The sequence below is a fragment of the Labeo rohita genome, chromosome 4, assembly GCF_022985175.1.
Source record: "Labeo rohita strain BAU-BD-2019 chromosome 4, IGBB_LRoh.1.0, whole genome shotgun sequence".
In the NCBI taxonomy this organism is placed as follows: domain Eukaryota; kingdom Metazoa; phylum Chordata; class Actinopteri; order Cypriniformes; family Cyprinidae; genus Labeo; species Labeo rohita.
Window position 1 is genome coordinate 40,303,483 of NC_066872.1, and position 14,882 is coordinate 40,318,364.

At 35.7% G+C, this 14,882-nt stretch overlaps 2 protein-coding genes across 5 annotated transcripts in view; both read right to left on the reverse strand.

Moving 5' to 3' along the window:
• Positions 1–7,237, reverse strand: part of adipor2 (adiponectin receptor 2) — a 33,782-nt gene extending 26,545 nt beyond the window's left edge. The window contains exon 1 of one of the 2 annotated variants that reach the window (XM_051107427.1): positions 7,094–7,237. The gene's annotated coding sequence lies outside the window, so the exon portion shown is untranslated. Of the gene's footprint in view, positions 1–5,832; positions 5,955–7,093 lie in introns of those variants that run through there. The other variant, XM_051107428.1, reaches the window with a different exon arrangement.
• A 1,535-nt stretch (positions 7,238–8,772) lies between these two features.
• Positions 8,773–14,882, reverse strand: part of wnt5b (wingless-type MMTV integration site family, member 5b) — an 88,535-nt gene continuing 82,425 nt past the window's right edge. For all 3 annotated transcript variants that reach the window (XM_051107695.1, XM_051107696.1, XM_051107694.1), the window contains one exon: positions 8,773–11,350. In XM_051107695.1, the coding sequence (XP_050963652.1) occupies positions 10,892–11,350 (459 nt within the window). In that variant the 3' untranslated portion in view covers positions 8,773–10,891. The remainder of the gene's footprint in view (positions 11,351–14,882) is intronic.

A 14,882-nucleotide genomic window follows, 5' to 3' on the forward strand; every position in this document is an offset into this window, starting at 1 on the left:
TGTAGCTAAGACTTTTTCTGCAGAAACGATAGGGAGAAAGAAATAAATCAATTGAGACACCAGCCAGCAAAAGTGCTTACCAGGGAGTACAGGAAAGCAGGAAAAAAAAAAAAGAAAGAAATGACATTTGAAATTGATTTTCTTCTGCCACTCAAACAGCTGACCAGCTACCAGCTGACTTTTCTGTGTTTTCAGCTCTAAATTGTCACAGCTCAAGAATTTGTCAGCGATTCCATATCCACAAAGACAAGTTTCATTCTCAAAGGACGGCAGTCCTCACGCCGTGCTCTGGCACAGCAAGAGCAGTCAAAGAGCACCTGAGAGAGTGTCGCTGATCCGTGACACCAGACTTTAAACTACAACATCTCTCACTTTCTCCATACACAACTCTTAGATCCAGTGTGCATTCTCAAAGACTCAAAAGCATGTGTCCATGCTCTCTGACTGCTGGAAAACTCAAATGGGAAGAAAACATTTCATGAGGCCAATAAGACTAGAATAGCAAGTTATGTGTCACGGTCTCCCTGTCCGTGGAACAAAGCCCACTTGACCCTGGATGTGCTTCGCAGCATCAGCTGCTGTTCAAGTGTGGGCATGTAGGAAATGAGTCACCATTACGCTGTAAAGGGAGAGACTGAGACAGACACATATGCAAGCACACAGTCTATAACATACCTACAGATGGATAAACACATAAGCTGCAAAACATGATGTTGCACGCTATACCATCACATGTGCTATTTAGATGACTGACTAAAGTGGACAGAGAAATACTTGCATTACGCCAGACGCGAGAAAAGCTATACTGGATCCACCTCTCGGTTTACAAAAAAGTTGCACACATGCAAATGGTGATTCATGGAATTGTAGCATAGCTTTTCATGTTTTGGCAGCAGATGAACCTCAGGAATGACACAGAGCTTTGCCAATCCAGTGCATGTGACTCAGATTGTGTGTAGCGACTGCTTGAGAATTCCATTTATGTTAATAATCTCTCACACACTCAGAAATTCTATTGATTCTCAAGATATAAATTCAACATAACAGTCCAAATCAATGCTGTGCATGATTAAATAACTTGTGACTGCACTCAAAGAGCTATTTATATATTATTGCATTAGTTTTTCAGTGTTATTATAAAATATTATTTAAAAATATACATAAATACATTAATATTTAATTAATTTTAATTAATTTAATTAAATATATAACATTTAAATACATATAGAAAATAAGTTAATATTTAAATATTTAATATTTAAATAAATAATTTAAAATATTACTAAATATACAATAGACAATAGAACAATAGAACATAAAAGAGTAATAAAGAATTCCGTAAAGATTCTGGGCTGGACATCACAGTTTTACAATTACCTGATATTTCCCCAACAGTGGGGAGCCTAATTCTGACTTTCAGAAAGCGAGTGAGAGAGAACACAAACAAATCTGTGATTTTACTACCACGCTACAGAAACGTATATTGTGTTCAGTGTTCTCCCCGCAGCAATATTCAAAGAGAAGACCTCACTGGTGCTAACTAACACGTCCCTACAAGACGCATAAATACACAGCTGCAACATCTGATTTTCCTGAGGAATACTGACTGAACAAAAAATATCTAAAACAAAACAAGTTAGAGAATGGAGAAACCCAAACAAAAGCAGTTTTTGGAGCCAGTCGTTGGGTGTGTGTGTGCATCATGTGACTGGGAAAGAGAGTGAGAAAAGGGGTTAGAAGTGCCTTTGTGTGCTGTTTGTCGGTCATGAGACCAGGACTGACCACCAGCGCAGCACTGAACTTCTGTCACAGGGAAAGAGGCCCTTTGTGAGAGAATCAAAGAGGAAAAACCAACTGCTAGCCTATATATGTAAAAGACATTTATTTGAGTTTAAAAATACATGAACTGCATTCTAAGCCCCTTCGATGCTAAATAAGACTACAAGATTTCTGATTTCAGCCAAGGATTTTCAGTGCATCACTATCTGACACCGAATAATTATAATAACAATTCATGACGCAGAAATAGGGTAACCCGTCCTTCACACCTCACCATGTGCCACGGACATACCAGATTGTCAAATGCTTCATTTGCTTCGACACAAGCCCAGCTCATGCGCAAACCAGTGTGACCAAGGTCAAACGGAGCGCTTTGCCTAAACCTCCAATTCACCATAGTGGACTAAAGAAACTGCTGGTGTCAAAATGAATAGACTAAGGCAAAATGACATGGATTACTGAGCAGCTTTCCAGTACATTATCTACACAAACAGGATGAGCCACAGTGGAGACGGTCGTCTTGGCAACGTCATCCCACCTTGTTCAGATTATGGGAAGTGAGGAATGACATGCTGATGTACTGCACAGTGCATCGTATTTTGGTTTTAAACACAGTTTAGGCCTTTATACCTACCACCGAATCAATGAAGATTTTCAGGAGTTGAGCGGCTCCCTTGACATTTAAAAGATGTTGGCTTTGTCGATCAATGGCATGCAATCAGCCTCTCTGATAAGGTGCCTTTCCACACTACAGCGGCCCACAACTACTGCTGACTATAATAGAGATGGGCCGATAATCGCTTTGACCGACATTAACAGTTTTCTCTTAATAGGTTACTGGTTCTTTAATATTGGATCTAGCAATAAATTGCCCTTTTAAAAAAAAACACAGCACGCATACTACCACCAAACAAGAGTTTTCACAAGCAAAGTACCTTAATGTATATATTTACATAACTTGGCAAAAAAAAAAAAAAAAAAAAAAAAAAGTAAAAATAATGTGTATAACAATGCAAAAATAAAAAATAAAGTAAAAGGCAAAATAATATTTGTAATAATTATAATAACAACAAAAAATTATATAATGATTATTTTATTATTAGTAAGTAAACGTAGCAATTAAAAAATAAATAAATAAAACACATTTTTGTCAGTACATGTCAGTTAGACATCTGTAATCGTTATTTAAAATAAAATAATCTAAAATAAAAACAATAAAAAGATTATGATTCATTACAAAGACAAGTCAGATCTATTTTTAAAAAAATGGAAACCTATTTTAGACCAACTGGGAATATTATTATTCCATACTGTCAGAAGGTTTTGTATTTTTGTAATTTTCATCTAAATATTTTATTTATTTATTTATTTTTGTGCATGTTATTTTTCTGTTTACCTTCAAGATGTAATCACTGTCATTACGCTTTATTGCAAACAATGACAAGTCAGATCTATTTCAAAAAATTTGGAAACCTATATTAGACCACTTGGGAAAATGATTATTCCATATTGTCACAATGTTTGGAATTTGTGTCATTTTTTTTTGTTTTTGTGCATGTTATTTTTCTGTATACCTCCAAGATGTAATTGTTGTAATCGTCAGATTTAATTGACCTTTTAACATCATATGTATCAGGGATTTTTTTTTATCTCTAACAATTTAAACTTTTTCCCTTTATTTTTTATTATTTAAAAATTTTAAATTGTATTTATATTTGTACCATACTACTGTTGTTCTTTTTGGACCATGCTTGTTGATTTAGCTTATGTTGTATAAGAAGACTAAATAACATACAAAAATGAAACAAAATAAACAAAATAAAATAAAATAAATACCAATAAATTAAAAACAAATCATCTATTTATGCATACTTTTACAAAAAACTTTAATGTCCAAATTTCAAACTACACCTCTACATTAGATGTCCATTTGGTTTCGAAACATTTGGTTTTGTAACATCAGCAACTGAAACTTACACTCTGATCTCAAGTGAACACTACCTCTTTTCTGTTAATATCTCAGTTTAATACTGTCAGCTGCATGGATGTGACATGCACCGACTGCCATTGAGAGAGTGCTTTTCACTTGATGCACAGACAGGCAAAGTCAATCTGAAATGGCAAGTGTATGGTCTAAGACGCTTACCTGATAACATGCAGCTTTGACAAGCACAGGCTCTATTTATAGTGAATGAAACACTGTTTAGTGGCCCTCGCCAACAACCAAAAAAAGCTAATGCACTTTGTAGTAGAAGAGATCAACTACACTATTATATTTAGCATTCATCCCATGCAAGAGAGAGGAGCTGCCAGTTATGTGGAAGTACAAGTGGCTTGGGGCAAGACTTCTAGTCCCATGATAACCAATTTATTTCAAGATGATTAGCTGTCCTGGAACATATTTCCAAAGTGTGGCACACAGAGCATCGTCTAACTACAAAAAACAGAGTTAGGGAGACCGAATTAAAAAATAACATGCTGCCAGCTAGTTGCATTAGTAGTGATCAAATGATACTGCTTTTTTTAATGACCAATGCAACGGAGTATATTTATTTATTATTTTTATTTTTTTTATGTTTTAGCCTCAAATAATGTATACACACACATAAAAGTACTAAATAATCATTACACTACAAAAAAAGAAAAAAAAACATGCATAATTTATTATCTGAAAGCCGTTTTGTGTACAAGACTGTCTTTTTTTCTGATTTTTGGGCTGTTGAACCCAAATTTAATTGCTGTAATTATACAAACCAAAAAGTGTTACTTCGCCTGTGAATAATGTTGTTGTGTTATGCTATTTATCAAATTTTAAATAATAATAATAAATGAATAACAATAATAAACAATAATAAATTCATTATTAAAAAAATGTAACTTAATAAATACAGGTTGAGTTTATAAAATACATATTGTCAATCCAATTAATGTCTATTTCCAGCAACCAGCATTTGACTGGGTGTCAATATGACATAGAAGTGGATCTAAAATAATGAAGCGGGCTGAGGGAATTCATCCTCGAAAAAAAAGGCAAAAAATGAGAAGAACCTTGTGTACTCATGGGAGGCAAAAGAAAACTAGGTCAGAAATGCCTGTGGTGATGGCAAGTCAATAAGATCAACAGCAAGCTGTCAAACACTTTCACACTTTGGCGCTCAATTCCAGACGTCAACTGGAATGATTTTTTACTATTTTTTTCCACTGACACTATACTAAAAACACCTCCACTAATGTCCATCATCATTTGACCTCTAACAGTTAGTCATTTAAAAGGTTTGCTCACCCGAAAATTACAACTCCATTATCAATTACTCATCCTTACGTTGTTCCAAATTCGTATGACTTTCTGTCTTCCTTAAAACGAAATAGGAAACGTTAAGATGACAGCATCAGTCACCACTCACTTTCTTTGTGTTGGGGAAAAACATGAACTTAAAGTGAATGGTGACTGAGGTTATCCTTCTTAACATCGCTTTTTGTGTTTTTAGTTAGACAGAAACTCATACGGGTGTGTGAGTACAACATGTGGGTAAGTAACTGATGACAGAATGTTTAATTTGGGTGAGCTGTTCCTTTAAAAGCAAGCAGCTTTGTTTACAACCCAACCAAAAACAGCATCTTCTATTGTCATCTCTCGAGAAACAACGTAAAACTTGGCTTCAACTCTTTATGGGCATAAAAACTTGGGAAAATACAAGAGGAGGATGAAAACTCCAAACAAAAGCCCCATCAGTTGTCACACTCACCTCTCACAGACCGACACAAACAAGTCTGAAAGTGACTAATACACAAGGTTTAGACCACGTACTTTTCTTTCGTCACGTTCTTCAAAAGCTTTTAGAAGCGTCTAAGATAATATCTAGGTCTGTTAAGTCGTTAAAAAACACATTACCGTTAGAAAAAAGCTGGAAAACAACAGACGGACCAACGTAGCAACGGACGCTAGTCAGCTAGCAATACTGACACAAACAACTTCACTAGCTTAGAAATACAGTCCTAAACACTTTAAAATATACTCTGACGACTACATATGAGTGTCGGGTTTTAACTCACCTGTCTGTGTAAGCGGCGAGCGGTTGTCCTTCAAGAGTGTATTTTTGTCGGAGCAGCGCTGCGGATCCACTGGACTGACTAACTCGACCTGGCTGGATTTTCTGGATAACGTTGCGTCTCAGTGTGACGCCCCTCGCGTGAGGACAGAGTGGCCAATCAGAATGCGCGGATAGGCCACGTGATCGAGTTTCAGGAGAACGGGTTTGACGGGATTTGTAGTCCGCGGGCGACTTGTTTGTGTGTGGGATTCGTGTTTTGTTTGATGTTTTTTTTTTGTTTATATTGTTTTGTTCACCGTCACAGTATATTTTTATACAAAGTCTTGTTTTATTCTTAAATATTAATTATTTTAATGATATCTTATGTTCATTAAAAACACTTATTCACTATTAGGATATTGTCACATATAAGGACGTAAACAAATATTGATAGTTTACGTATCTATCATTAAACAACCTATGTTAATCGTACTATTGTGAATATTGAGGCAGACACTGAGTCCCCCAATGTCTATTATGCCTGTTATGAATTGACGTTTATGATTTAGTACAATGGATTACATAGATACAAATATTTCCATCACAGAAAGTTCGAGATGTGCAGTGACATCCCCTTCTCTATCAGTTATTCTGATAAAATATCAGTGATAACCACTTCAGTTGTGCAATCTTGAAATTAGCCTACATACACTACTAATGATGTAATCAATGCCAAAGGTTATAGAGAAAAAGCACTATGACCTGTATTGTGAAATTATAACTAGGTTTTGCTTATTATCACTAATTATCACTTGAGTGTAGGTTACTACAGTACACCACTTGCTATTTTTCATGACAGCAAATAAGTGTGATTTGACAATGTCTAATAAACAAAGTTTTAGAATTTAAAAATATAAAACAAGGAAACAGGAATAATGCAGAAATGTTCTCAAATGCTTCACATTTTCAGAAAATGCATATTTATTCAGTCAAATTTTTCCCTTAAACTGTTACTGATTATATGTATTTGAAACATGAAATAAAAAACCAAAATGTAAGCACTAAATTCTGTAGAGACTGTATGTGGTTATATGTTTCCTGTGGTATTTTGGCCTGTGTAAGCTTTCTTGAGAATTTTCAGTCTAAACCAGCTCAGGCCATGGTTTATCATTTGACCATACAAACCCAATGAGAAACTAAATTAGTAGAACGTAATGCCGCAGCGTTGTGGCCCAACATTAAATGACGTTAATAACCATCCAAATAAAGAAAAAAACACTTACCTATTGTCAAAACAGATGTTAGAGGAGGACATGCAGACTGCACCTGTCAATACTTTTTGTCCCTGATATTGAGCCAGAGTCACTGGAAACTCTCCCAACCTGCATGCGGTTCACACAGTACATGCAGTTCGTGCCAGTGTCTACTAATTGCATAACAAAACCGGTGAGCTGATCTACTAATAACACGGTGGGAAGTGCAGACAACCGGCAGGCGTGAAACTAGTCAAGACCAGTAAAAAAAAAGGGTGTGAATCAAGAAACTGGAATCTGAATTAAGATGTTTGTTTGGATAGGTTTAAAGAAAAGCAAGTGCTGCCCCACCCTGCGACTTCTCCAGAAAGCACGACTTGAGCAACATAGACCATAGTGAGTTTAGATGCCATATTGAAAATAATGCTGTGATGGACAGATTTACAGTCTTTACAAAGGCACACACTGTGTAAAGATCTTAGATTACATAATTTTCACAACTCTGGTATTTCTTCAGCTGAATAAACGGTTGTTAAACTACAGTACAATCCATTAAATGCATGTACTTCTGTCCTTATCAGCTTCATTTTTATTCCTGTCAAAAATGAAATATGGCACTACTCTAACTAGGTCTACTGATATTAGGTCTCGACCGATTATCTGCGCCAATGTTAAGCATTTTTATGGTTATCGGTATCGGTCATTTTCAAAACTGATTTGCCGATAAAATATTTGAAAAGCATTTAAAGAAAGTTTTTGTCAGAGCCCCTGTTATTCTTATTTGACATTCATTTTCATTTTTATACCAGACATATATATTGGTTCAAAATATCGGTTATCGGTCTACTTGATCTGTAACAATTGCCATCGGGCCTGAACAACATATATCGGTCAACACCTAACTGACATACATTATTTAATGATCACTGCATGTATTAAGAATATTGGAGTGAGTGTAAAGGTTACATTATATTTACTTTAAAACACATAGATAATGTGACACCAAAAATGCTTGACCATATCAGTAGAATAGATCATATGAGCAGCATTTTAATGACTTATGCACATATAACTTTACGCAATCTATAAACCCGGTTAGACACCATATTAATAACGAGGCTGTGATGGATAGACTTACAGTCTTTACAAAAGGTGCACACTGTATAAAAGTCCTAGATCACATAATTTCACAACTCAGATGTTTCATCAGCTGATAATCGGTTGTTAAACAACAATACAATCCACCAAATGCATGTACTTCTGTCCTTAACAGCCTCATTTTCATTCCTGTCAGAAATTAAATATGGCACTGCTCTAACTAGGTCTACTGATATTAGGTGTCGACCGATTATCGGTGCCGATATTAAGCATTTCTATGGTTATTGGTATCGGCCATTTTCAAAACCGATTTGCCAATAAAATATTTTAAAAGCATTTTAAAAAAGTTTTTGTCAGAGCCCTTGTTATTCTTAATTTTGACATTCATTTTTACACCAGACATATATATCGGTTCACAATATCGGTTATCGGTCTACTTGATCTGTAATAATCGGCATCAGGCCTGAACAACATGTATCGGTCAACCCCTAACAGACATCCATTATTTTATAATCACTGCCTGTATTAAGAATATTGATATGAGTGTAATGGTTACATTATATTTACTTTACAACACATAGATAATGTAGCACAAAAAATACTTGACTGTATCAGTAGAACAGATCATATGAGCAGCACTTTAATGACTTATGCACATATAACTTTATGCAATCTATAACCCTGGTCAGGTTAGACACCATATTAAAAACAAGGCTGTGATGGATAGACAAACAGTATTTACAAAGAAACACAATGTGTAAAGGTCCTAGATCACATAATTTCACAATTCTGATGTTTCATCAGCTGAATAATCGGTTGTTAAACAACAATACATTCCATTAAATGCATGTACTTCTATCCTTCACAGCCTCATTTTTATTCCTGTCAAAAATGAAATATGGCACTGCTCTAACTAGGTCTACTGATATTAGGGGTCGACCGATATTAAGCATTCTTATGGTTATCGGTATCTATGATTTTCAAAACTGATTCGCCAATAAAATATTTTAAAAGCATTGAAAGAAAGTTTTTGTCATAGCCCTTGTTATTCTTATTTGACATTAATTTTCATTTTTATACCAGGCATATATATTGGTTCGAAATATTATCAGTCTAATTGATCAGCCTTGAAAACACATATCGGTTGACTTGCAGCCCTGAAAACACATATCGGTTGACCCCTAACTGTTATCCATTACTTCATGATCACTGCCTTTGAATATTGGCATGAGTGTAAAGGTTACATTACATTTACCTTACAACACATAGATAATGTGACACAAAAAGTCTTGACCTTATCAGTAGAATATATCATGTGAGCAGCATTTTAATGACTTATGCATAACCCTGGTCATAAATGTAATGAAGTCATTCCACAAAGCAAACAGAACAAACAAAGAGAGTTAAACGGAAGTAAAGCAGCTGAGTATGTAATAATAATCACTATTCATATTTTTAATATTACTGGTTTGAATGAGGGGGAATACACACAACAAGCATATGATCACAGGGCAGCAAACAAACTGTGGAGTGACATGTCAAAGAGATGGTAAGTGTTAATGGCATATATGACTGACTGACTGTTATTTACAAGTGTAGTTTTCCTCCAAAACACTCATGAATGAACAAAAGATCTTATTGTCTTGTTCGGTGGCCTGACAGTGGGAGAGTTCGGCTATGATCGCCCGTTCCATCCAGTGGCCAGTAATATCTTCTCTGCTAGCATATAAATCCCCAGTAAAAAGCTTCTTTATCAAAAAATAATAATCAGAACAATACATATGATGTATAAAATGAGAAGCAATTAATAAAATATAATCTGAACCACTAGTATTTGGTTACAATAATAGTTTTTGCAGTCCTTATCATGTAGCCTTTTTTTTTTTTCTATTTTCATTTACCAGACACACATTCATTACCGTGAGGCTCTGAACCGTTTCAACCAACAATGACAAAGACAGTGACAGAACAAACACAATATTCTCTGCTCTACATTAGATGTAATTCCGAGATATGCCCCTGAAATGCATCAAAGGTTCATAACAGATTTTTACGAAGGATACAAATCGAATGATTTTGGAAGAATAAAAGGAGTTTTGTGTGTGCGTGTCGCTCCAATTCAGGTAAAAACATTCCTGGTTTCATCTTTCACACGTCCCTCCAGGTGTCTTGTGTGACGGGTAACAGGCAGCATTCTGTTCTTGTCATATCACAAGGATCTTTATGACATCATGGAACACAACGTCCGATAATTCCACATTTCTCTGACTCAAGGTTCTTAAGAGCTCTGATATCGGCAAGGTGTTTGTGGAGGCGAATCAGCGGCGGACCGAGGGCGATTTGCGATGAGCCGTTGTTCTCCATCCTCTTTCTGCATCTCTCCCTTTCCTAGAGTCTCTAAAGAGTTTGTAGGCTCTTCTTTTTAGAACAAGCAAAGAGTTCGTGCCTCTCTGAATTGAAGAGAACAACAGCTTGAGCCAGAAAACGTCACACCGGTGCCTCCTTTTCATCAATGACGTCCAACTTGTGATTCTTGAGTCAGAAAAGGTCATTAAATTACTATCAACGGCACACGTACACTTATTTATATACTTTAATTTGTTACTATTTAATATATCATTTTACATTTAATTATCTCTAAGTTCCCCCTCTGGGTCCGTTAAGGGTCCCGTTCTTCTCCCGCTAATTGCTCAGTGCCTCTCCCAGGGCGTCTGTCCCGTCCCTAGGCTGCTACTTGCACACAAACTGGTCTACGAGCGACGTGCAGCGCTTGCACTTGACGTAGCAGCACCAGTGGAACTTGCAGTGGCAGCGCTCGTGTTTGTAGGTCTTGAACTGGTCGTAACCGCGACCGCAGCACATGAGCTCGCAGCCGTCCATGCCCTCCGAGGTCTTGTTGCACAGGCGGCCCTGGGTGCCCAGAGAGCCCGTGGTCTCGTTACGCAGGCAGTAGTCCGGGCTGGGGTCGATGTAGACCAGGTCTTCACTCGTCGGGGGGTTAAAGCGGTTGTTGACAAGCTCCAGCTTGCCTCGTCGGCTGATGCGCATGGCGGCGGCGCTGTCGTACTTCTCTTTCAGGAACTCTCCCACACGACGGAAGTCGGCCAGCTGGAGCCAACAGGTTTTCAAGCTGCACGAACCGGAGACTCCGTGACACTTGCATGCGACGTTGGCCAGATTGTACACTGCCTGTGAGTGGAGAAAGAATTAGAAGTGTTGAGAGAATATTTCTTGAAAGCAGCGATCCGAGTTATAAAAGTTATAAAAAATTTGGGCCCACTTTATATCAAGTGGCCTTAATTACTATCATTTGGTACAATGCACTTACTTTTTACATTGCACCAAAATTTGTTTTTCCAGCTTGAATATCAAACCTTTCCATTCATTGTTTCAGTTCTACAAATAAGCACTAAAGAAATAAATATTGTGTTCTATGGTAAAAATGATTCAACTGGCTAATATTTTCTAAGCTGTATGAATGATAGTTTGGAAGTATCAGCAGGATAGAGCTGAAAATGTTAAACTAATCAATAATATTTTGCCTTCTATGCCATAATTTTTCCAACAAAAAGTGTTGAAGTGTATGAATTTATGTCTGACTTGTAGTTTCCTACATAATTATAAAAACTGTATCATTTCCAGCTATTATTGCAACTTTTCTTTGGGAAATATGGGAAAAACTAGATTTAAAAATTAGTGAAATATGAAATATAAGAATAAATAATATTTATAAATAATAAATAATATTTTTGTAAAAAATGTAAAATGAATATTAAATAATAAAAGTATAAATGTATACTTGTATATTTAAATAATATAATAAAATGAATATTTAGAGTAGATGTGCAGAAAAGAAATAATAAATAATATCAATAAAATAAAATAAAAAATAATAATTTTAAACATTACTTTAAAAATGTTATTTTAATTTTATTTATTTTAATAAAATAATAAACAATAAATGCAATAAATGTAAAATTGCATATTTAAAAATATAAATGTGAAATTAATACAATTATTTATTAATTTTATAAAAAATATTAAAATAATATATGTTGCATATATGTGACCCTGCAAAACCAGTAATAAGTAGCACAGGTGCGTTTGTAGCAATAGCCAACAATACATTGTATCAGGTCAAAATGATCCAATTTTTCTTTTATGCCAAAAATCATTAGTATTAAGTAAAGATCATGTTCCATATATCAAACCTTTTTGATTAGTAATATGCATTGCTAAGAACTTAATTTGGAAAACTTTAAAGTTGATTTTCTCTTTTTTTGCACCCTTATATTCAAGATTTTTTTTCAAATAGTTGTATCTCATCCAAATATTGTCCTATCCAAACCGTACGTCAATGGAAAGCTTATTTTATTTTATATTTTTGGTCTAGGGTCACATAACTTTACAGCTATTCTTGGCAACCATACTTTTTTTATTTATGCATTTTTATTTACAGAACAGTATAGTTGTACCATTAACAGCTGCTCAATAAATCTTGATGGAACAATGGCGCCCTCTAGAGGCCAAATGTGCTCAGTGCACAGGTTCGTTTGAACCTGGTGGGGCCTCCAGAGGCCTTTGAGTTTACGGTCCCTTTACAAACAGAGAGCCACGGTGAGAGCGTTTGGAGAACAATAGGATGAATAGTCATTCTGTTCTAGAACACACAGAGATTCCCGAGAGCACTGACAGCAGACTTCCTGCTGATTAAATTGAATGAAACCCCCAGCTGAATCAATAAAGAAGCGCTCAACATATTGTCGTACTAAACTAACGGCTGTTCTTCCCTTTCCTTTTTAAGTATTTAACATGTAACATTAACAGACTATTACTTTTCATTAACCACCCACACCGGGGGCGTACCGAATGCGTCGCGTCTCACCGACAAACACAAAAACAAGCTAATGAGCGCAGCGTCTGGGCTCAATCAAGGTTGGGTGGCCAGCGTGGGTATTTCCCGCCCTGGTTTGTGACGTGTCTTGTTTGCTGTGTCTTTTGTGTCTGTTTAGTGTCCTGAACGAGGGAACATTAAAGGCATTTCTCTCTGTGTTTCTCTGTCATTTAAGCCCAGGCAGTGCTCCTCCCTTTAACACCTCACGTGAGAACATTTAACGGTCGTCTTTGAGGATGTGCTGCCACGACTCTTCCACCCCCCTCCGGTGGCAGCTGTTTAAGCCCCCTCCATTTTACCTGCTCGCACACAGACATTAAGGGGAGTTCCAACACCTTTCAAGTCTCTGTCATCACCAGCCCTACCTGCATACCTGTCTGCAATCCAGAAACAACACACACACACACACTTTCCCACACAGCAACGGGCCACATCACGCAAGCCATTCTGAGCTATTTACAATCTTGCGTGTCAAGCGGCAGTTCCGCTACCTCATCCAAATGATCTCGCACAAAAGGGTTTTTGAGCATTTCTATGCAGTGTGTGCGCCCAACTGAAACTGCGTTCACATAAAGGCCGCCGTTGCGCTCTTTTATTCGGCCTCACTTTCATCTATCTCCTTTTCGCGCCCCTCCTTTTCTCTCTTTTTTCTCTTTGCGGCCCAAGTGACCAAGGTGTGATGGATAGACAGGCTCATCGGTGCGTGGAAGGGACACGCATGCGGTGCTGCGCACAATGGAGCACGCTCAGACGGGGTCAGGGTCGGCTGCTGGGCGGGGTCGGGGCGGAGTGCGGAGACGGCAAACAACCATCCCTGGAGGTGTAGAGATAAGAGACCCGGGACGGGAAAAAGAATCCAAAGTAAACAAATACAAGTCTCTCTAAGCTACGCTAAGAAAATGTAGCAGTTTTCAAGGCCCTTTTTTTCGTAAGGTTTATTCAGCTACGCACTGGGGACTAAAGTGGGGACCAAATCTAACAAAACAATACTTTGAGGACATCATTAGCGGTAGAAACGAGTCATTATTTATGCAAATATATTTTTAACAAAAAATCATTAAAAAAAAAACATTCAAAATTTACAAGTAAATCTGTTTCAAGTAAATCATTTTTAGGTAAAATGTGAAAAATAAAGAAATTAAGACTCATTTTTCTTCTAAGATTATAATTTTATATTATATTCTTCATTTTATTTACTTATTATATATATATATATATATATATATATATATATGGTTTTGCATCCAAACTCTTCATATATATATTTAAAAACTAAATATTAATCATATTTTAAGTTATATTACTATTAGTAAAAAGTAATAACTTCCCCACCAAATGAGTAAAGTATACATATATATATATATTTTTTAATTCTGTTTTCTTTAGAATAGAGAAAAAGTATATATATATTATTTATTTACATATATACACACATATACATATAAATATACATACATAAAACTTTTTATTGTATTTAGAATGATAGAAAAGTACATTTATACATCCCCCAAATAAATAAAATATACATATTTTATTGTTATATTCTTATATAATTTTTTATTTAATTTTTATTCTGTTTTTCATTTTAGAATATATCACCCCGAATGAGGAAAGTATATATATATATATATATATATATATATATATGTTTTAGTCTAGGACACAATTTTACAAATAAACACAAAACAAACCATAATAAACCATTTTAATACTATTTACTACTATTTAATACTATTTTCTTGTAAAACATACTCTAATTGTAGCGGATGTTTTAGTTTTACAATTTTATTTTATTTTATTTTTTAAATTATTTTATTTTAAGGAGTT